General features: G+C 44.2%; 1 protein-coding gene across 1 annotated transcript; it reads left to right on the forward strand.

Annotated features, from left to right (window-relative positions):
• Nucleotides 1–1816: 1816 nt before the first annotated feature.
• VDAC1 (voltage dependent anion channel 1) lies at nt 1817–15916 on the forward strand. The gene is made up of 9 exons (XM_032196897.1): nt 1817–1874; nt 6446–6515; nt 7095–7144; nt 8076–8228; nt 8319–8371; nt 10170–10397; nt 13464–13614; nt 14099–14156; nt 15005–15916. Exons 2-9 carry the CDS (start codon nt 6449–6451, stop codon nt 15094–15096), a joined length of 852 nt encoding a protein of 283 aa, XP_032052788.1. The 5' UTR covers nt 1817–1874; nt 6446–6448; the 3' UTR covers nt 15097–15916.
• The last annotated feature ends 280 nt before the right edge of the window (nt 15917–16196 follow it).

Consider the following 16196-nt stretch of genomic DNA (forward strand, 5'->3'; position numbering starts at 1 on the left):
GCACACTCCAACAAGCCCCAGGGCACAGGGACAGCGCATGCTGCTGCCAGCGGCATGGCGAGGCTGTCTGCAGCCTGACTTCGCCTTGTGTCAACACCAGTGCTTGCTTTGGGAGCTGAACCTACAGAATGGCTGTGGCTAGAAGTAACTCTCCAAGTGTTTAAAAGGACCCTTTTTTTTTTTTTTTTTTTTTTTTCCCCACGGGTTTCTCTCGTGGCAGCAGATTGTGCATTTTATTTGCAGTACAGAGTTGGTATCAGGCACAATTTCTTCAGCTTTTGCTACCACAGCTGGCTCTCCAAGGTCTGCGTGTGGCTACACACATGCCTTTCTCCTCCACCACCTCATCACGAAAGCTAAGACGTGCCTGAGACCTCACCGAATCCCACACCCCACTTCACTTGCGTGGTTCTGTTCAACAGAAAGTCCCTTTTATTTTCATTTTGAGCCCAGACTTTGCTCACAGCACTGGAGACAGCCTGACAAAGCAATGATCGCAGACCTTTGGTGTTTCTGTTTTAACGCAGGATCTCAGCTTTTCCAGTTGTGGTTTGCAGCATTCCTTTGTGCTCTTTTTCTTTCATTATCCCCTCCAACTGCAGGCAAGAAATGTGCTTGTTGCCAGGCATGAAGTGTTCTCACGTCCTGCTCTTCTACAGCCAGCTTAAAGTCTGTGAAGTTTCGCAATGCCTGTGCTTGAGCGTGGACTCAGAAACTTTCCATCATTTGGAAAGAGCATTTGCTGGGACCGATAGGAAATGGGCACCCACCTGAAAAAAAAAAGAGGGGAAGCAAACTTTGGAAACTGAACTCCCAGACCCGAGCAAGAAGTCTGGGTGCCAAGATCCTGGATGAGCTTGCAATGCAGCTCCCGGGCTGGATCTGGACACTGCAGCAGGGCGAGACCGGGACATGCCCCAGCCTTCCCGGCCCTTGATTTCTGTGGGATAGAGCTGGGCGTTGTTCACAAGTGCTGTGCATGCCCTGGGCACGCAGGGTGACTTTGACCTCCAGGTGTGCAGCCACCCGCGGCGGGTACAGCACGGAGGCCGTGCCTCTCTGGGGAGATGCTGCTGGGAAAGCAAGGGCATGAGCCAGGAGAAAGGACAGGCAGGGAAAATGCCTCTTGCTGTCCATCCCTGCTGTGTAAAGGAGGAAAAGTAGGCAAGAAATCATGGTAAAAACCATAAGTAAAGCTTCCCAGGGGTGGGATGTGAACTCCTAGCCATTTCTTCTGATGAAAATCTCCCTCGGGCACTGGGCCTGGAAGGGCGAATGTCAGGACCACGGGTAGTGTCCTGGGTGGGATGAGTCTGCTGCTTATCTCGTGGGCAATGCCCTGAGGCTCTGGCAGAGACGGGTGGGTTTCATATCTCATCCTGCAGCCTCTGCTCCTCGGTGATAGCAGAGGGCAGCCTGCCTCGCTCCGCCACAAGGACCCCTTGGCTGTGGGTTCAGCAGAGAGCTGCCTCCTGCCTCCAGCAGGGAGTTAGCAAGACAGAAAGCTCCCGATCACCCCGGAGCACCCAGCACAGCTCCATTTCCACCGGGCTCTCCCTGGGGGACCATCTCCAGCCCCCCCCCCTTACCCTTTTCCCCCCCTTAACTCATCCTCCCCCCACCAGATCCCAGCACCGCGCTGCCGGGGGTCTCTCGGGGGCTTTCCCCGGAGCCTGTCGGGGGGCCCTGCCCCGGAGGGAGGCAGCTCCGGGGGCTCGGTGAGGCGACGAGGCCCGGCCCGCTCCGCCCCGTCCCCGCCCGCCGCCGCGCAGCCGCCGCCGCCGCAGAGCCCGGGGAGGCGCCGGGCAGGGGCCGGGGGAGGCCGAGGAGGGAGCGGGAGCAGCGGGGCCGCCGCCGCCTCGGGGGGGGGCCAGGTAGGGCCGGGGGTCCCCGGGGGTCCTTGGGGTGTCGGGAGGGGGTTGTGGGGGGCTCGCTCCTCGCTGCTAACGGGGCCGGAGGTTTCCTTACGTAACGCGCAGCGGCCTCGGGGGGAGTCCCCCGGGGGACCGGGGGGGGGGGGGACCGGGGGCAGCGATCGTCCCTTCCCCGCAGCCCCCGGCCTTGGGGAGGGGTCCCCGGTGGGTGGGGGGAGAGGTTCGGCCTGGCTCGGGGCAGCTGTTCCAGAAATTAATTAATAAATTAATAAAAACCGGCAGACACCGGGCGGAGCGGAGCTGACTCATCCCCTCTGCCGGGGGCTCTCTCCATCCCCTCCCCGTCCCCGGGGTCAGGGTGGCTGCCAAATTGCCTCCCGACCCCTTCCCAAAAGGGCCTTTGGGTGCTGGCCGGGCCTGGGGACACCGCTGGCGGCTGCAGGGCAGCAGGAGCAGAGCCCTCAGTATCCCCCGGTGCCCTCCAGTACCCCCAGTGTCCCCCAGTGCCCCCAGTATCCTACCAGTGACCCCCAGCGGGGCGCAGCCTCACCCAGGGGCTGCAGGGCTGGGTGGTTAACCTGGGCTCGTAACTTGGGGCTCAAGGAACTTGGTTCCTTGTTCTCCCCTCGCAGTTTTCCCAACTCCAGCAGCTACCGCAGGCTGCAGCATCCCCCAGCCGTGTTTAATTGCTGTTTCTGTGTGATAGCTTAATGAGGGGTTTCGGTACAACGCTGTTCTGAACTTGCACCCACGCAATTAACAGCAGGCTCTTTCTTTCTTTAGATCCGTAAATATTGGTTTAGGCTAAATCACAATATTTGTATTTGCTTTGAAGGTTTTTATCTCCTCTGTGCTCCAGCATTTATTGGGTGACAGATAATATTGCATAAATCAATCACCGAAAAGTAAATCTGCTCTGTCATGTGTGGTTGGAGGGCAGGAGGGCTCTGATCCTACAGGTGTTGGTAGCTTGGCTGCGAAATGGCACTGCCCAGGCTGGGGGGCAAAAAGGTGCTTAAAAGCATGCCAAGGGATAATTTTTTCAGTCTACAGAGGAGATAAATAGGAAATGATCAGATTTGGGGATCTTGAGACAAAAGACCCTCATGTGCTTTCTCTCCTCATGCGCAGTGCAGCTGGTTTCATCACCTGATGGTTTGTTAGGAAAAATGTGACAGGAGTAAGGTTAAATCCAACCTTTCTATTTTCTAAGCCTTGATTCCAACAGACTCCCACTGTCTTCGTGGCAATTTAACCTGCCATTGATTTTATTCTTATCTTAAATTTTTTATATAGCTCCTCCCTCTCACGTAAGTATCATAAAGTTGGTAAGTCTGGGTAGGGACATGACACATCTGAGAGCTGCCAGTCTCAGAGGTGGACCTGCCTTTGGTCGCAGCCAGTCCTTATTCTCAAAGGGCGCCCCGGCTGCCTGCTGGGCCCATTTGGATTTCAAACCACAGAGCTGCATGGCCAAAAACTTTGCCCTCTGTGTCACTGGGAAATATTTAAATTGAGCCTGATGGCACTGCCTCGTATTCAATGAAATCTTTGCTAGGGCTGGCTCTGGGGTCCTACAGCTCCAGAGGAAGCTTCCCATTTCCTCCCTCCGTGGTTACAGCCCAGCATTCACCAAGGTGCTGCTCACAGCCATGCTTCGAGCTGACTGCTCTGCTCATGCTTCCTTAATGCAACTCTGCAGTATTTCAGTGTGATTTGTGCTACAGTGTTTCCCACTCAAGAAAATCAAAGTATTTTACCACTTGAACATACTATGTATCCTCTCCTTGGTCTGCTTGGTGTTGGAGCTGAGGTGTGCAGTCACACAGGTATTTGCACAGTTGGGGAAGGAGGAGAGCAATGAATTCATCTCAGTCCCAACCTAATCTGAGTTAATGTGCTGAGATCCCACTGGTGAAAAGCAAGGGCACTTGGCCACGGCCATGCCTTGATCCTTTAAGGATTTGAATCCCTGTTAAGCATGCTTGTCTTACAACCCGCACTCACGCAGGATGTAATCAGTTTTGTTTTCCATCTGTTAAACAAGAGGCTTCTGATTAGGCCCTGCAAACAGAAATAATTATTTTTGTTCTTGCTGACAACAACAGCAAGGTTAACCACCACATGCATATTTCATCATGTTTTCCACACTCAGCATTTTTAAACACCTTGTTCCGTGCAGGTTACATGATTTGCCTTACAACAGGCAGGGATTTGGCTTTCAGTATTGTCCCTTAATTAGAGTAATTGCCTAAGTGGAGATCCAGGCATCTCCCACTGTCCTGTAGGCAGAGCCCAGCCCGCAGCCGTGCAGCCGCCTGCCCCAGCTCATGGGCCTGGCGAGCCCTGTGGAGACACACACATGCTACAAAACCCAAAGGAAAAACGTGCAGCAGTCAGTTTTCAAGAAAATATCTTGATTTTACAAACTGACTCCAAGGGGCTGCTGGCAAAATGGAGCTGGGAGGTTCCCAAAGGCAGCCGGCAGAGCAGTGCGGTACCATCCAAAGCAATGCTTATCTGATTTTCAAATGGATCTTTAGCATTTTAAATTTTTGATGATGCTAAATGGAAATACCCATCAGAGGGCACTCATGAGGCCGGGCTGCTGTGGCGGGGAAGAAGTGATTCCTGAACATCCCCCTCCGTGACCCACCCCACCGCGTCCTGGCCTTGGGGTCATCCCAGTGCCTCCTTAGCTCTGACTTCAAGGCAAGATCACCCAGTGGGCACAGAGCTCTGCTTTTGGTGGCTTCAATGAGGGGCAGGGGATCTACTTAAATCTGTTAATATTTGGTTTGTTCGTTTATTTATGTCTAAAGGTGGGTTTTGTGTTTCCAGAACCACATCTGACCAAGTGCTAAAATGGCTTCTCTTGCAGAGCGGTGCTTGCAAACTTGAAATCCCAACTTTCCTGTTTGCACAAAAACCTGAGATGCTTAGGTCTAATACAAGCATCTGGCACTTCTTTAGAATCCAGAATACATTGGGTATTTTTTTTGTTTTGTTTTGTTTTTAATTCACCTATTTAGCTGCTTACATATCTGGGGCTGCAACTTATTGATGAACTGTAGCTGGAAGGAGAGGAGAGGAGAGGCTTTCCTTGTGCACCCAGGCGGTGTCCCCAGCTGAAGCTGCACCGCACTCTGCACCCTGCTGTACGCTCTGAGAAGACGTTTGCCTTGGTTCAGCCACCAGATCTGTTTTGTTCCCTCTAGGACAGGGATTCTTCACTTATGCAATAGCAATATCCTGCTCTGACAGGCAGCAGCTTGCTGGAGTGAGCTCTGGAGGCGCTGGGTGGCTGCTGCAGGGCCCTGGGTGCTGCTCGTGCTGGGTGCTGGCCCGGGGAGCTGCTTCCTGGGGGGCTGTGGGGAGCACCCCCGGTGCTGGGAGCCAGCTCTTGGCACTGGGGTGGGGATGAATAGTTTTCTGCTGACATGGAACGGGCTGGAGCAAGGACTGGCAGGCAACTTTCGCAGCATTTCCACTCTTATGTAATCAGCTCGTTGTTATGCCACATAACCAAAATGTTTGGGAATAGGGAATTACGGTGTGTTGAGAGGTGCTTTACGAGTACGGTTCCACTCCTTTGCTTTTTAAAAATGTACGGTGTCTTGTGTATAAAGACAGAAGGTGCACACCACTTCTGTTCGTTGACTTGGCTTCCCTAGAACAAATTGTACTGGGATAAGAAAGTAGGTTTGCTTGGTTTGTTCCTCGCAGGATCACATTCTGCCCTCCACCTGCGATGAGATGGTTTTCTCAGTGGCAGCAAAACCAGATGCATTCGTATGGCATGCAGGAGGCCTCTGAGCTAGGAGAGGTTGGGGCCTGCTGAACATAGGAAGCGAGGACCCACGGGGCAAAATGGGCATCGCTCCTGGCCCTGTGTGCTCACGGTGTGGCATCCCCTCAGTCCCAGCTCTTCTCAGCCCATTCAGATTTTCCCCGGCTGATGACCAGAAAAGCACTTTAAGGTCAATGCCTAAGGAGAAATCTTAACATGTTAACAGCAGCTCCAAAGTCAAAGAAAGCTGAAGGTGAAGAATGATTTTGCTAATGTAAATGTTATCCGTTTGCTGCTGTGAATTAGGGAGAGAGAGGTGTTAGTGATGCTCGATGCCTGTCCTGGCTGCGTTTCCTGGGGTCCTAACTCTTCCCATACATAGATTAGTTGCGAGAAACAGGAGAAATGTTTCATATATATATATTAAAGTTGTTTGTTCATGCCGTTCTACTGATAAGGGAACAAGAATTAACCCTTTAGAAAGGCACAGACTTTTTTTTCATGTTTGTTCTGCAACCTGTTTTGCAGAGGCAAGTGCACTCAACTCACTTATGCTGGCTAAAGAACGAAATCAAATCCAGCTACTTGTTGGAGCTACTTTCTTCAGGCTGTATTTAATTGATAGGTTGTGGGTAGAAGATAAAACTGTCTAAAACTAAGAAATTTACCTTAAGTTGCTTTTTGCTTAAGTGAATTAAATAAACAAGTTTCTGAACACAGTAATAATCTCCCCTCCCTGCTTTTTTCTCTCTCTTTTTTTTTCTTTTTCTTTTTTTCCCAGAAAATGGCTGTTCCACCTGCTTATGCTGATCTGGGCAAATCTGCCAGAGATGTTTTCACCAAAGGATATGGTAAATAAATCCCAAATAAGTTTGATCTTTCACTGTCTACCTGATTCCTGAAACTGCTATGATGTTACTGTTTTTCTCTGATAAACATTCCAGCCATTTCCTTAGAATCCAGAGAATTTTATATCCTAGTTTCACATTACCACTGCTGTCTGGAAAGGGAGGGTGATTTATTCCTGTTTTGACAAAATTCTTCATGTTCCCCATAGGTCTGTTGTCTGTTTCGAAAGAAAATTGAGTGTTGTATTTTGGCTGTTTCTCTCTGTCATGAATAGGGCCATTGATGTCAGCAATTTCCTTATGAAAAAGCTGCTGCTCGATATGAATAAGGACATTATTACCTAGTCTGGTCCCAGGGATATCACAGGTCAGCAGGACTAGTGCAGTCAGTGCTATCTGAGGGGAGTATGAGCTGCATAAACTGCTTCTTAAAAACCCATGGTTCAAAAGTTGTACCCTGTTGTACTTTTTTTTTTTTTTAAGTAGTTCATAGGAGATTTAGAAGGAAGCTTTGTGAAATAAATCAGAAATGCCTTTCAAATTAACATATATATAATTCATGTTTTTTTCCTTGTTTTCTAGGTTTTGGGTTAATAAAACTTGATTTGAAAACAAAATCCGAGAATGGACTGGTGAGTTTGGACAGGCCTCGAAACCCCAAACATGGCAGTGTTCCTGTGTTTTCTGGTTAAAAATAGAAATATGGATCCCTTACTCTCCCCTTATCGGTTTTCAGATACGTTATAGCCCTGCGAGTTACTTTGCACTTAGGACATAATCCTGCCATGAGGCCACACACAGACGGGGGCAGTGGTGCTGTGGGGGCACCTTTGCAGCCACCATGGTGCTGCTGAGACCCCCGGGGTGGGCGGCAGAGCTCCTGCCTGGCGGCCTCCCCCAGCTAGAAACACTCCCTGCCCCCACGGCACGAAAGGTTCTGCTCTCCCCTGGCTTTTTCTTCTGTCAAGGGTTTGATTTAGCTCAGGGCTAGCACGGGGCACAGCCCCCCGGGGGCTCTATTAAGGAGCATTTTGGAATAATGTTTTGCCCAAGGCTGATCAGTTTATGCACAGCTGCAATTAGTGACTTCTCCATGCCCTGTGGTTGGAATATCAGCCAGTATAATTTCTAAATGAGCAACATGCTATTTTTCTTAGCAGCCACAAAACAAGCGTAGTGGCGATGTAATTGTGTGTTGGAGCTGATCTTTACAATACCTCTGTGAAGTATTTGCAGGCTTACAAGCTGATCCACAGGCACACCTTGTACATCAGCTAGCTCTCAGACTAGCCCCTTGTTTTGTGTTAAAATGGTAAAAATGGTTTGTGACCATTCCTTAGCATGCAGTGCTCTTTCTCCCTGACACTGACATTTTTGTGTGTGTGTTGGTGTTAATGACTAGCAAATGTGTTCTTAAGTCTTTTGAGAACACTGAAGTGTTGGGTAGTATCCCAAATTATAGTGACTAATGTTCTATGAGTATTTACCTGTACGCATATACACACACACACATCTACACAAATTTATATATATGTATACATATATTTTTTTCCCTCTCTTTAGGAATTTACAAGCTCAGGTTCAGCAAACTCAGAAACGAGCAAAGTCAGTGGTAGTTTGGAAACCAAATACAGATGGGTGGAGTACGGACTGATGTTCACAGAAAAGTGGAACACTGACAACACGCTAGGCACTGAGATCACTCTAGAAGATCAGGTAATTTGGGGATCAAAAGGTCCAGCTTACAAATTAATTTGTGACAATCTCTGATTATAAATCCTACCTGTGAATTTCTTTTCTGTACAGCTTGCACGAGGCTTGAAGCTGACCTTTGACTCCTCCTTCTCTCCTAACACTGGGTAAGAAATTAGTAAGCTTGAGAGACAAAAAAAAGAAAAAAACAACTTTTTAAATTAGTTTTAGTTTTCCAAAATACTGTTGCCCTTACTCCTTTTGTCCCAAAATGTCATGACATTTAATAATCTGCCTATGTATAAAGAAATCTTATATATCCGGTCTAAGTCTTAATAATAACTATCCGTTTTTAAACCTAACCTATAGTAAACCTAAACCAACTTTGAAATACAGTAACTTGGGAATTACAGTCAGAATCGGGGTGGGAAGGAATTGTTTGTGCCCCTTTGCTTATTTCTGGCCATGTCAGAAAATGAGTACTTAGTGACTGCCTGAATAAAAATGCCAGACAAGTCAGCTGTAATGCAAAGCTTAACAAGCTCCATGAGCCAGTTGGCCATGGCTCTAATAGGTCGACACAGTAATTGGGCTCGTTTCCCAAGCTGAATTTATCATCTGAATTCTTGCTGGCCACAGCGTGCCGTGGTGTTGGATGAGCATTGTGGACCCCGTGATTGGATGCCACATTTTATGTGGGCCAGAGGGATTAAGCAGCAGCTGTAGGGCTAGATGTTGGTTTATTTATTTTTTTCTCCTGATTATCTTTTTGCAAGCAGTGCTGCCAGTGAGCCAAAACGGGCTGCACATGAGCTTCCCACTGCGACACGCTACATGGCAGGCTGTTGTGGTTTTGGTCCCAGTGGGGACTTCACCCTGCCTTGAATTTAGTGTTCTCCATTGTCGACTGCTTCCAGCCCTCTAGGTTAAATAGACATCTTTGTATTTGTTAAGCAGAATAATCTCTAGGTTTTGTTGATAATTATTTCTTAGCTGGTATGGAAGCTGCAGTCCAGCTAATGCTGGTATTTTTGGCACTTCTGCTCTTTATTTATGATTTTGGAAGACATTAGAAATTTCCAAGTCAGAAATAATAATAGAAATAATAATAGAACAATCTCTGCACAGGTCTGATACAGCATGTTTTGCAGCTCCTGGAGACTGTTTTTGCTAGCTGCAGTGGAAGGTTGATGTGAAATTTCAAATCAGCCTGACTTTTCTGGAAAGATTTCAGTAAACGATTTGGCCAAAGAGAGAAGACACTTGTAAGAGAGAAAGAAAGGAAGAAGCTGTTGCAGAGGAGTAGCTGAATGCACTAGACGTAGCTGTCCTGCAGCGCGAGGATCTGCTCCCTTGATGTGAGCAGACAGAAGGACACCTGAGCAAGCACTGCCCTGGCCAATAGAATAAAAAGAAGCAAGTGACTCAGGAAAGTTTATTTCTGTGTTAACCTTCCTTATGGCTGTAACCATTAAACATTATAACACATCATAAGGAGAAAATGGTGTGTCAGAGCCACTGAAGCAGCCTGCTTCCTTAGCAGTGATTTCTGGACACAGTAAATGAAATTACCCAGTTAAACAGGATTGTCCAAAAACTTCGGCTGGTACAAGCCAACTACTTTTGTCTGTGGCAAACCAGTAAACTATTACAGTTTCCATCATTTCCCTGTCTCTAACAAACTTATAAAACATGAGATTACTTTGAGATGAGGATTAACTTTTGTCACCTCAAGTCTGATTTGCTGTGGTGCTGCTTGGCAGAACACAGCTCAGAAAGGCACCACACTGCGTTTTACTGCTTGCAATTCACTGTAGATGAATTCCGTTTTTGCAAATGTGAAATATAAAAAGGGGACATATCGTGTGACTCTCCGTCTGTGTGTACTATTACATTGATTTAAAGTAACCGAGTTGGTTGAATTGCTGCCTGAGCAAGATACGAGATTCTTTCTTTTCTCTTTAGGAAAAAGAGCGCTAAAGTTAAGACAGGATACAAGAGGGAACACATCAACATGGGCTGCGACATGGATTTTGATATTGCTGGTCCTTCGATACGCGGAGCGCTGGTGGTTGGCTATGAGGGGTGGTTGGCAGGTTACCAAATGACTTTTGAGACGGCCAAGTCTAGAGTAACCCAGAGCAACTTCGCTGTTGGCTATAAGACCGATGAATTCCAGCTTCATACTAATGTGTAAGTATTGGCAGATGGGCATTAAAAAGAATGTGAAAGGATTTTGATGCGTTTAGGACAATGAAAGGGACAGAATTTCAGCACTTGTGATAGAGGGAGTGGTGGATTTGACATTGCTTCTTCATTTAAGATGGCAAACTGCATTTTTTAGCTACTTTAGCCTTTCTTTGAGTTATGTGGGGGAAGGAACTGTGACTCACTGAGCACCCAAGCACCCAGAGTCCCTCTTTCTAACAGATACAGACCTTTGGAAACTACTAGTGGATTTATAAAACAAGTGGGTTACAGAAATATTGTTCATGGAAGTTGCAATAAAAGCAAGGCCTTCCTTTTGTGCATGTCAAAATCAAACAAAATGGTGGCTTGGTCTGGAGAAGAAAAGATTAATCACAGGATGAACAAGAACAGACAAAAGGAAAGAGTGGAAGAGATATTGACTGGGTTAGTTTCAGTACTGGAAGGGATATGGTGTAAAAGTTTGTTTTAGTGTTGTAACTCCTAAAACTCCTAATAATCTATTTATACTAGTGCTTATCTTTCTGAATACATGGGAAACTAGGACTAAATTCCACGAAAACCTTAATTTCTCTGTCTCCCGTTCCTCTTAAAGAAGCAATTTATGCCTTTTGGGAAGACTTTTATTTCTTTTTTTTTTTTTGAATTAGGCAATCCCTACTCCACCCCCCACCTCCTTTACCACTCCCTTGGGTAACTGCATATTTGCATGTAGCAGAGCTGTTGCAGGCTGTTCCCATTCCGGGGCTGAACAACTGTTCTGCTTTCCTGGAGCTGCTGCTTCAAAGGCTTTCTGTTCTGTTTCATGCTGTTTTGCAGAGATCTGGTTTAGGAAGCTCAAACTGCCTCACAGAACAATTGAACCTTCGTGGCCCAGATGGCATGTTTGAAGGGTTGCCAAAGCACAAAAATGTGGGCAGAAATCTTTCATCAAAACAATATGCGGGGTCCCCTCACTCTGTAGTTATGAGCTATTCCTTTGAGCACAATGACTTCCACCTCTGTTATGCTGCAGCAGTTCAAAATGTTGTATTATTGGCTTTTGGTATAAAATACGATAATTCCTATTAGTCTCGATTAAAACCACAGCAGAAAATAACTTCAGAACAGTACAGTAAGGTCTGAGCCCCTGCTGTTCTTCCTTGGACCCCACAATGATCTGCTTCTTAGGTCACCGTTACTGTCCGTGGATGATGAATCATCTTCACGAGGATGCCTTGTTTGCTTACTTAATGTTTGTACTCAACCACTTGATATGGCAAAACCATACATGTGTGATATGAATGGAAATCCTAATTACTGATTTTAATGGATTAGCTAGGTACTTTTGACATGTTTCAGCTTTGAAACGTGTCAGAGCTTTTGTAGAATCCAGGAAACAGTCGTGTTAGGAACTTGCATCACTGGTGTGCTCGGTCATTATATCTAGCCAGTTCAGTGGTTCAAAAGGATGCTGTGGCAGAGTAGATAAATTAACTAGGCGGGGCTTGAAACATTGTCTTTTGTTCCTGGCTGTTCCACAGACCAGCCAGGGACTCGAGCAAGTTGCTTTCCCTTATGGTGCTTTAATATCTTCATTTCCATAGAGGACAATGTTTTTGATCTATGCATGAAAAGTGCTGTTACTATTACTAGAATTAAAAGAAGCTTTGATAATTTTTTTCTTATAATTTTTTAATAATACATGATAACTAAAGGGAGATAGGGCTGGATAATTTCTAGTTTTAAATATGATTTTCCTCACTTTTTGAGCATAGCTCAGACCGCCCCCCCTAATGTTGCAGGTCAAGACAGAGCTGTATGGGAACCTTGCACAAAATCTGCCTGTATAACCAGCTCTCCTCAGTCCTTTTTAATCCCTCCTTTTCTTGAGAGCCAAGCACATGCAGTTATATGTGAGCTTCAGTCTTATCTGAAGTAAGTATTGTAGCATTTTTCTGGAAGAATTGCTCTAACAGTTTAAAAAGCTGCTGCTATTGCTTGAATTTTAAGTAGGCATATCAGTATTGTTTGTGCAACTCTTGTGAACTAATGAACATTGTGACAAAGAAGTAAAAGTGGAGAGGTTTGAAATCTGCCTTTTTTTAATCAGTAAGGGTTTGGTATACTCTAATAATTGGAACCAGTTTATTTCGTAATTTAGAAATATTTTAGAAGTATTTTATCTGCAAAGGTCTTCCCGTGGTGTAAGCCTCTTTTGTGCAATATGTTTGTATTCTCTTTTAAGAAAATGAGGTAAAATGGGAATTCAGATGCTCACTGGTTTCCTAGGACTGCAATACTTATTCAAATTATTTGCTTCTGCTTTTATGAGCTGGGTGCTCTAAGGTTTTGCATTTTATTTAGCACACTTTACTCACTGTGTGACACTGGTGTAAGTAGTAACTGGAAGTTTTGCTACTCGGTAGCAGAAATTGAAGGCTTTCATCATTCAGCTGTTGGCTAGTGCTGTCTGCAAACCAAAATGAGTTTCATTTCAGTTTCTAGCACAGACTTCTATAACGCAGACATACCATAAGGGCCATGGCAAATGGTATTCATTTGCAAGAGCTGATAGACTTGGATGTTCAATTGGCATCTTCACTTCTGATACAGTTCATCTGTGTCTGGTAAAAGCACGCTGATGAGGCACTGTTAGGATGACTCTCAGGCTCTGTGATTGGGGTACAGCCCTTTCGGGACACTAGGGAGATAAATGTCTGGGAAAATAATTATTTCATAGATATGCAGAGAAGAAAAAATGTCTTTACTACAAAGATTCCCATCTACAGAGAGGGGGAAATTGGAAACTGTCATCATTAGTCTATTTTTGATAGTTTGTTGTGGCTTTTTTTTTTTTTTCATACGCTGCTTGTTGAAATATTGTAACTATTGATGAATTTAAGCATTTACAAATGACTTCAAAACCAATCTGGCCAAATGTCTCTATCTTAGTTGTTATAGAGAGATTAAATGAGGTGTAAGTGAATGTTCTGCAAATTCAGATCCTACTGAAACATAGATGGTTGTTTGGGGATGCATTTTAAAACTAGACTAATATATTCCTTCCAGGAATGATGGAACGGAATTCGGAGGCTCCATTTACCAGAAGGTGAATGATAAACTGGAAACTGCTGTGAACCTTGCTTGGACAGCTGGTAACAGCAACACTCGCTTTGGAATAGCAGCCAAGTATCAGATTGACCCAGATGCCTCTTTTTCTGTGAGTGCTATATATGTGCATTTAAAAGCATTTGAAAGTAGGCTCTTGTAATGGAAATGTGAAGCAACCTTGCAGCAATGACTAAAGTACAGTTTTGATGCAATTCAGTGTTGTATATTGGCACATACCTCTATTTGTTTAGCTTTGCGCTGAATGAGAGCACGCCTATTGGATTTTCCTTGAAGCTGATACAAAATGTTTTATTGTATTATTGGGCACCATTCTGAGGATTTTTCAGTTATTACTACAAAAAAAAAAAAAAAAGTACAAAATTAGTTAACGAAAACATTGTCTATAGCAACTGAAGTTTTGCAGAGATTTTGGTTTTAATTTATGGCAAAATTGACTCTAGATTTTATTTGATTCTTGTGATTTGAAACCTGAAATCATCTACCCGTTTAAAATGTATTATGTAATTTTCAAATGGGAAGGACTTTAAAGAAAGATACCAAATTATTTATGTATGCAATTTTTTCCCTTTTAGGCTAAAGTGAACAACTCCAGCCTGATTGGACTAGGATACACTCAGACTTTAAAGCCAGGTAGGTCTATGCAGAAGAAATTCAGACATCAATAAATGATATTTCAGCCTTGAAATATCAGGGAGGGTTTTTTTTTTGTGACATACTGTGATTGGTTTTGTAACATTGCTGTTCCATGTGGCAACCCAGTGGTGAACTTTTCCAGGGACTGCTCTGTTAACTGTAGATGTCTCTTGGAAACAGAATTGCCAGAAACCAGCACCCACTGACACCTCAGATAATCTTTTATGTTGATACGAAGTTTATCTCCAACCAAATGTTTCACAGATAAGAATATGTATTTTTAGTACTTCCGGGGGTTTCCTATCACTTAGTTTCTTTGCTTTTAAATGTTACATTTTCAAGGTTTGCTGGTGCAGGAAGAGGACAATCTTAGAACAGCATGGTTTGTTCTAGTGTAGTCTAAAAAATCTGCTGCCAGAATATCAAGCAAGCAGATTGACAGAAGATTAATACAGTAGACAGGGCCCAGGCTTTTCATTCCCAGATTTTAAAGAGGTTTAGAAAAAAGAGCGTGTGTCAAGGTCCTGGTTTTTCATTATACCCAAACCTGAAATTAGATTAACCAGTATACCAGCAGCAGTGAACTGACCGAGGGTTTTAATTACTTGGGATGATAAAAAGCAGAGTCTAGCACTGTGGTTTGCTTATCCTAACTTTCAGAATTCAGAGAGATTTTATATCTGCAAATTATTTTACAAAACTCAGTCCTCACATAGCTAACTGCCAAATTACATTAACCTAACTACCTGCTAAATTAGAGCAGCAACACAGACACTGCATTTACTGAATGTAAAGCTTATTCTGAGTTTTAACAGTTGTCTTTTCTGACTTTTCTCTATTTGCAGGTATCAAACTGACATTGTCAGCTTTGTTGGATGGCAAGAATGTCAATGCAGGTGGTCACAAACTTGGCCTAGGATTGGAATTTGAAGCATAAAAATTGATTCTACAATTGCTAATTTGAAAATACAGCATAGCTACCTTCAGAATATATTGTACCTTTCAATGTTTTATGTCTGGGATGCAAGTATTGCTAAGTATCAGTCCTGCTAGTCCTTCAAGACAGCTAAGCTTTAAAATGATGTTGTTTCAGAAATGGAGACAAAAAGCGTTAAAAAAAATCCTAATTCCAGGCTTTTTTGGGGAATGTTATTGCCTATCACATCTGTCAGCTGCCACATGATAGGAAATAGGAAGGTGTTATTACCTTTACTAACATATTGACTGCACAAGGAATATGTTAATGTGGTATAATAATTGTGACTTCAAGAATTGCAGACCACTATATTGTACTGTTAATTCTGTAAGCAAAATGTTCCGACACTTTAAGATTTCAATTCACGATGGAATGTTCAAGCTTGTTTGAAAAGGGATTTTTTTATTTTTATTTTGTTGTGGGTATTTCATGAATGGTTGTCTTGTTTGGTTATCTTACACCTACAGCTGTCTCCAGAGTGCTTTAGGTTGTCCACCTTGTATAACTCCTTTGCAGAGGAGGTTTGATGTGACTCAGCCAATACAACTTGTCCTGTACTGTGGTTCCTTTCCCTTGCACTAAATGGAAAGCTTGTAAGACAGGGACATAATCAGGGAAGAGTCTTTGTAACTGTAATCACATAGTTGCGTCACTAAATTTAAAATGGAATTCTGTTTTATTACCACTTTTTTTTAGCAACTAAATGGGTACATTTTTAGAGTCTTCCATTTTGTGTGGAACTAGACCCCAAAGTGCTGTACTTGACACTACTAAAAATGGATAAAAAAACCCAACCCAAACCAACTTGAATAAAATATTGAAATGTCACCTTTCACTTTGTCTTTGAGTATTAATTGTGAAAACAAGTTCATGAACATGTATATTCTTGTCTCAGGAAGTAGATTGGCAATATCTTAGCGCATGTTTTTTAACATACATTAAAGAATTACCATTAAAGAACATATTTTTAAGGTTGGACTAGATGATCTTAGAGGTCTTTTCCAACCTGAATGATTCTATAAATTTGGTATGCTTATGGACTCAAAATGGGGAAAATCACC

This window comes from Aythya fuligula, chromosome 14 (assembly GCF_009819795.1).
Source record: "Aythya fuligula isolate bAytFul2 chromosome 14, bAytFul2.pri, whole genome shotgun sequence".
Lineage (NCBI taxonomy): Eukaryota > Metazoa > Chordata > Aves > Anseriformes > Anatidae > Aythya > Aythya fuligula.

What these genes read in the sequence shown, in the direction of transcription:
- VDAC1 (XM_032196897.1), top strand. Translation starts at nt 6,449, where the DNA reads ATGGCTGTTCCACCTGCTTATGCTGATCTGGGCAAATCTGCCAGAGAT. An exon ending in TCCTTCTCTCCTAACACTGG is followed by an intron (nt 8,372 to 10,169) that starts GTAAGAAATTAG and finishes TTTTCTCTTTAG; the next exon opens with GAAAAAGAGCGCTAAAGTTA. An exon ending in CACTCAGACTTTAAAGCCAG is followed by an intron (nt 14,157 to 15,004) that starts GTAGGTCTATGC and finishes CTCTATTTGCAG; the next exon opens with GTATCAAACTGACATTGTCA.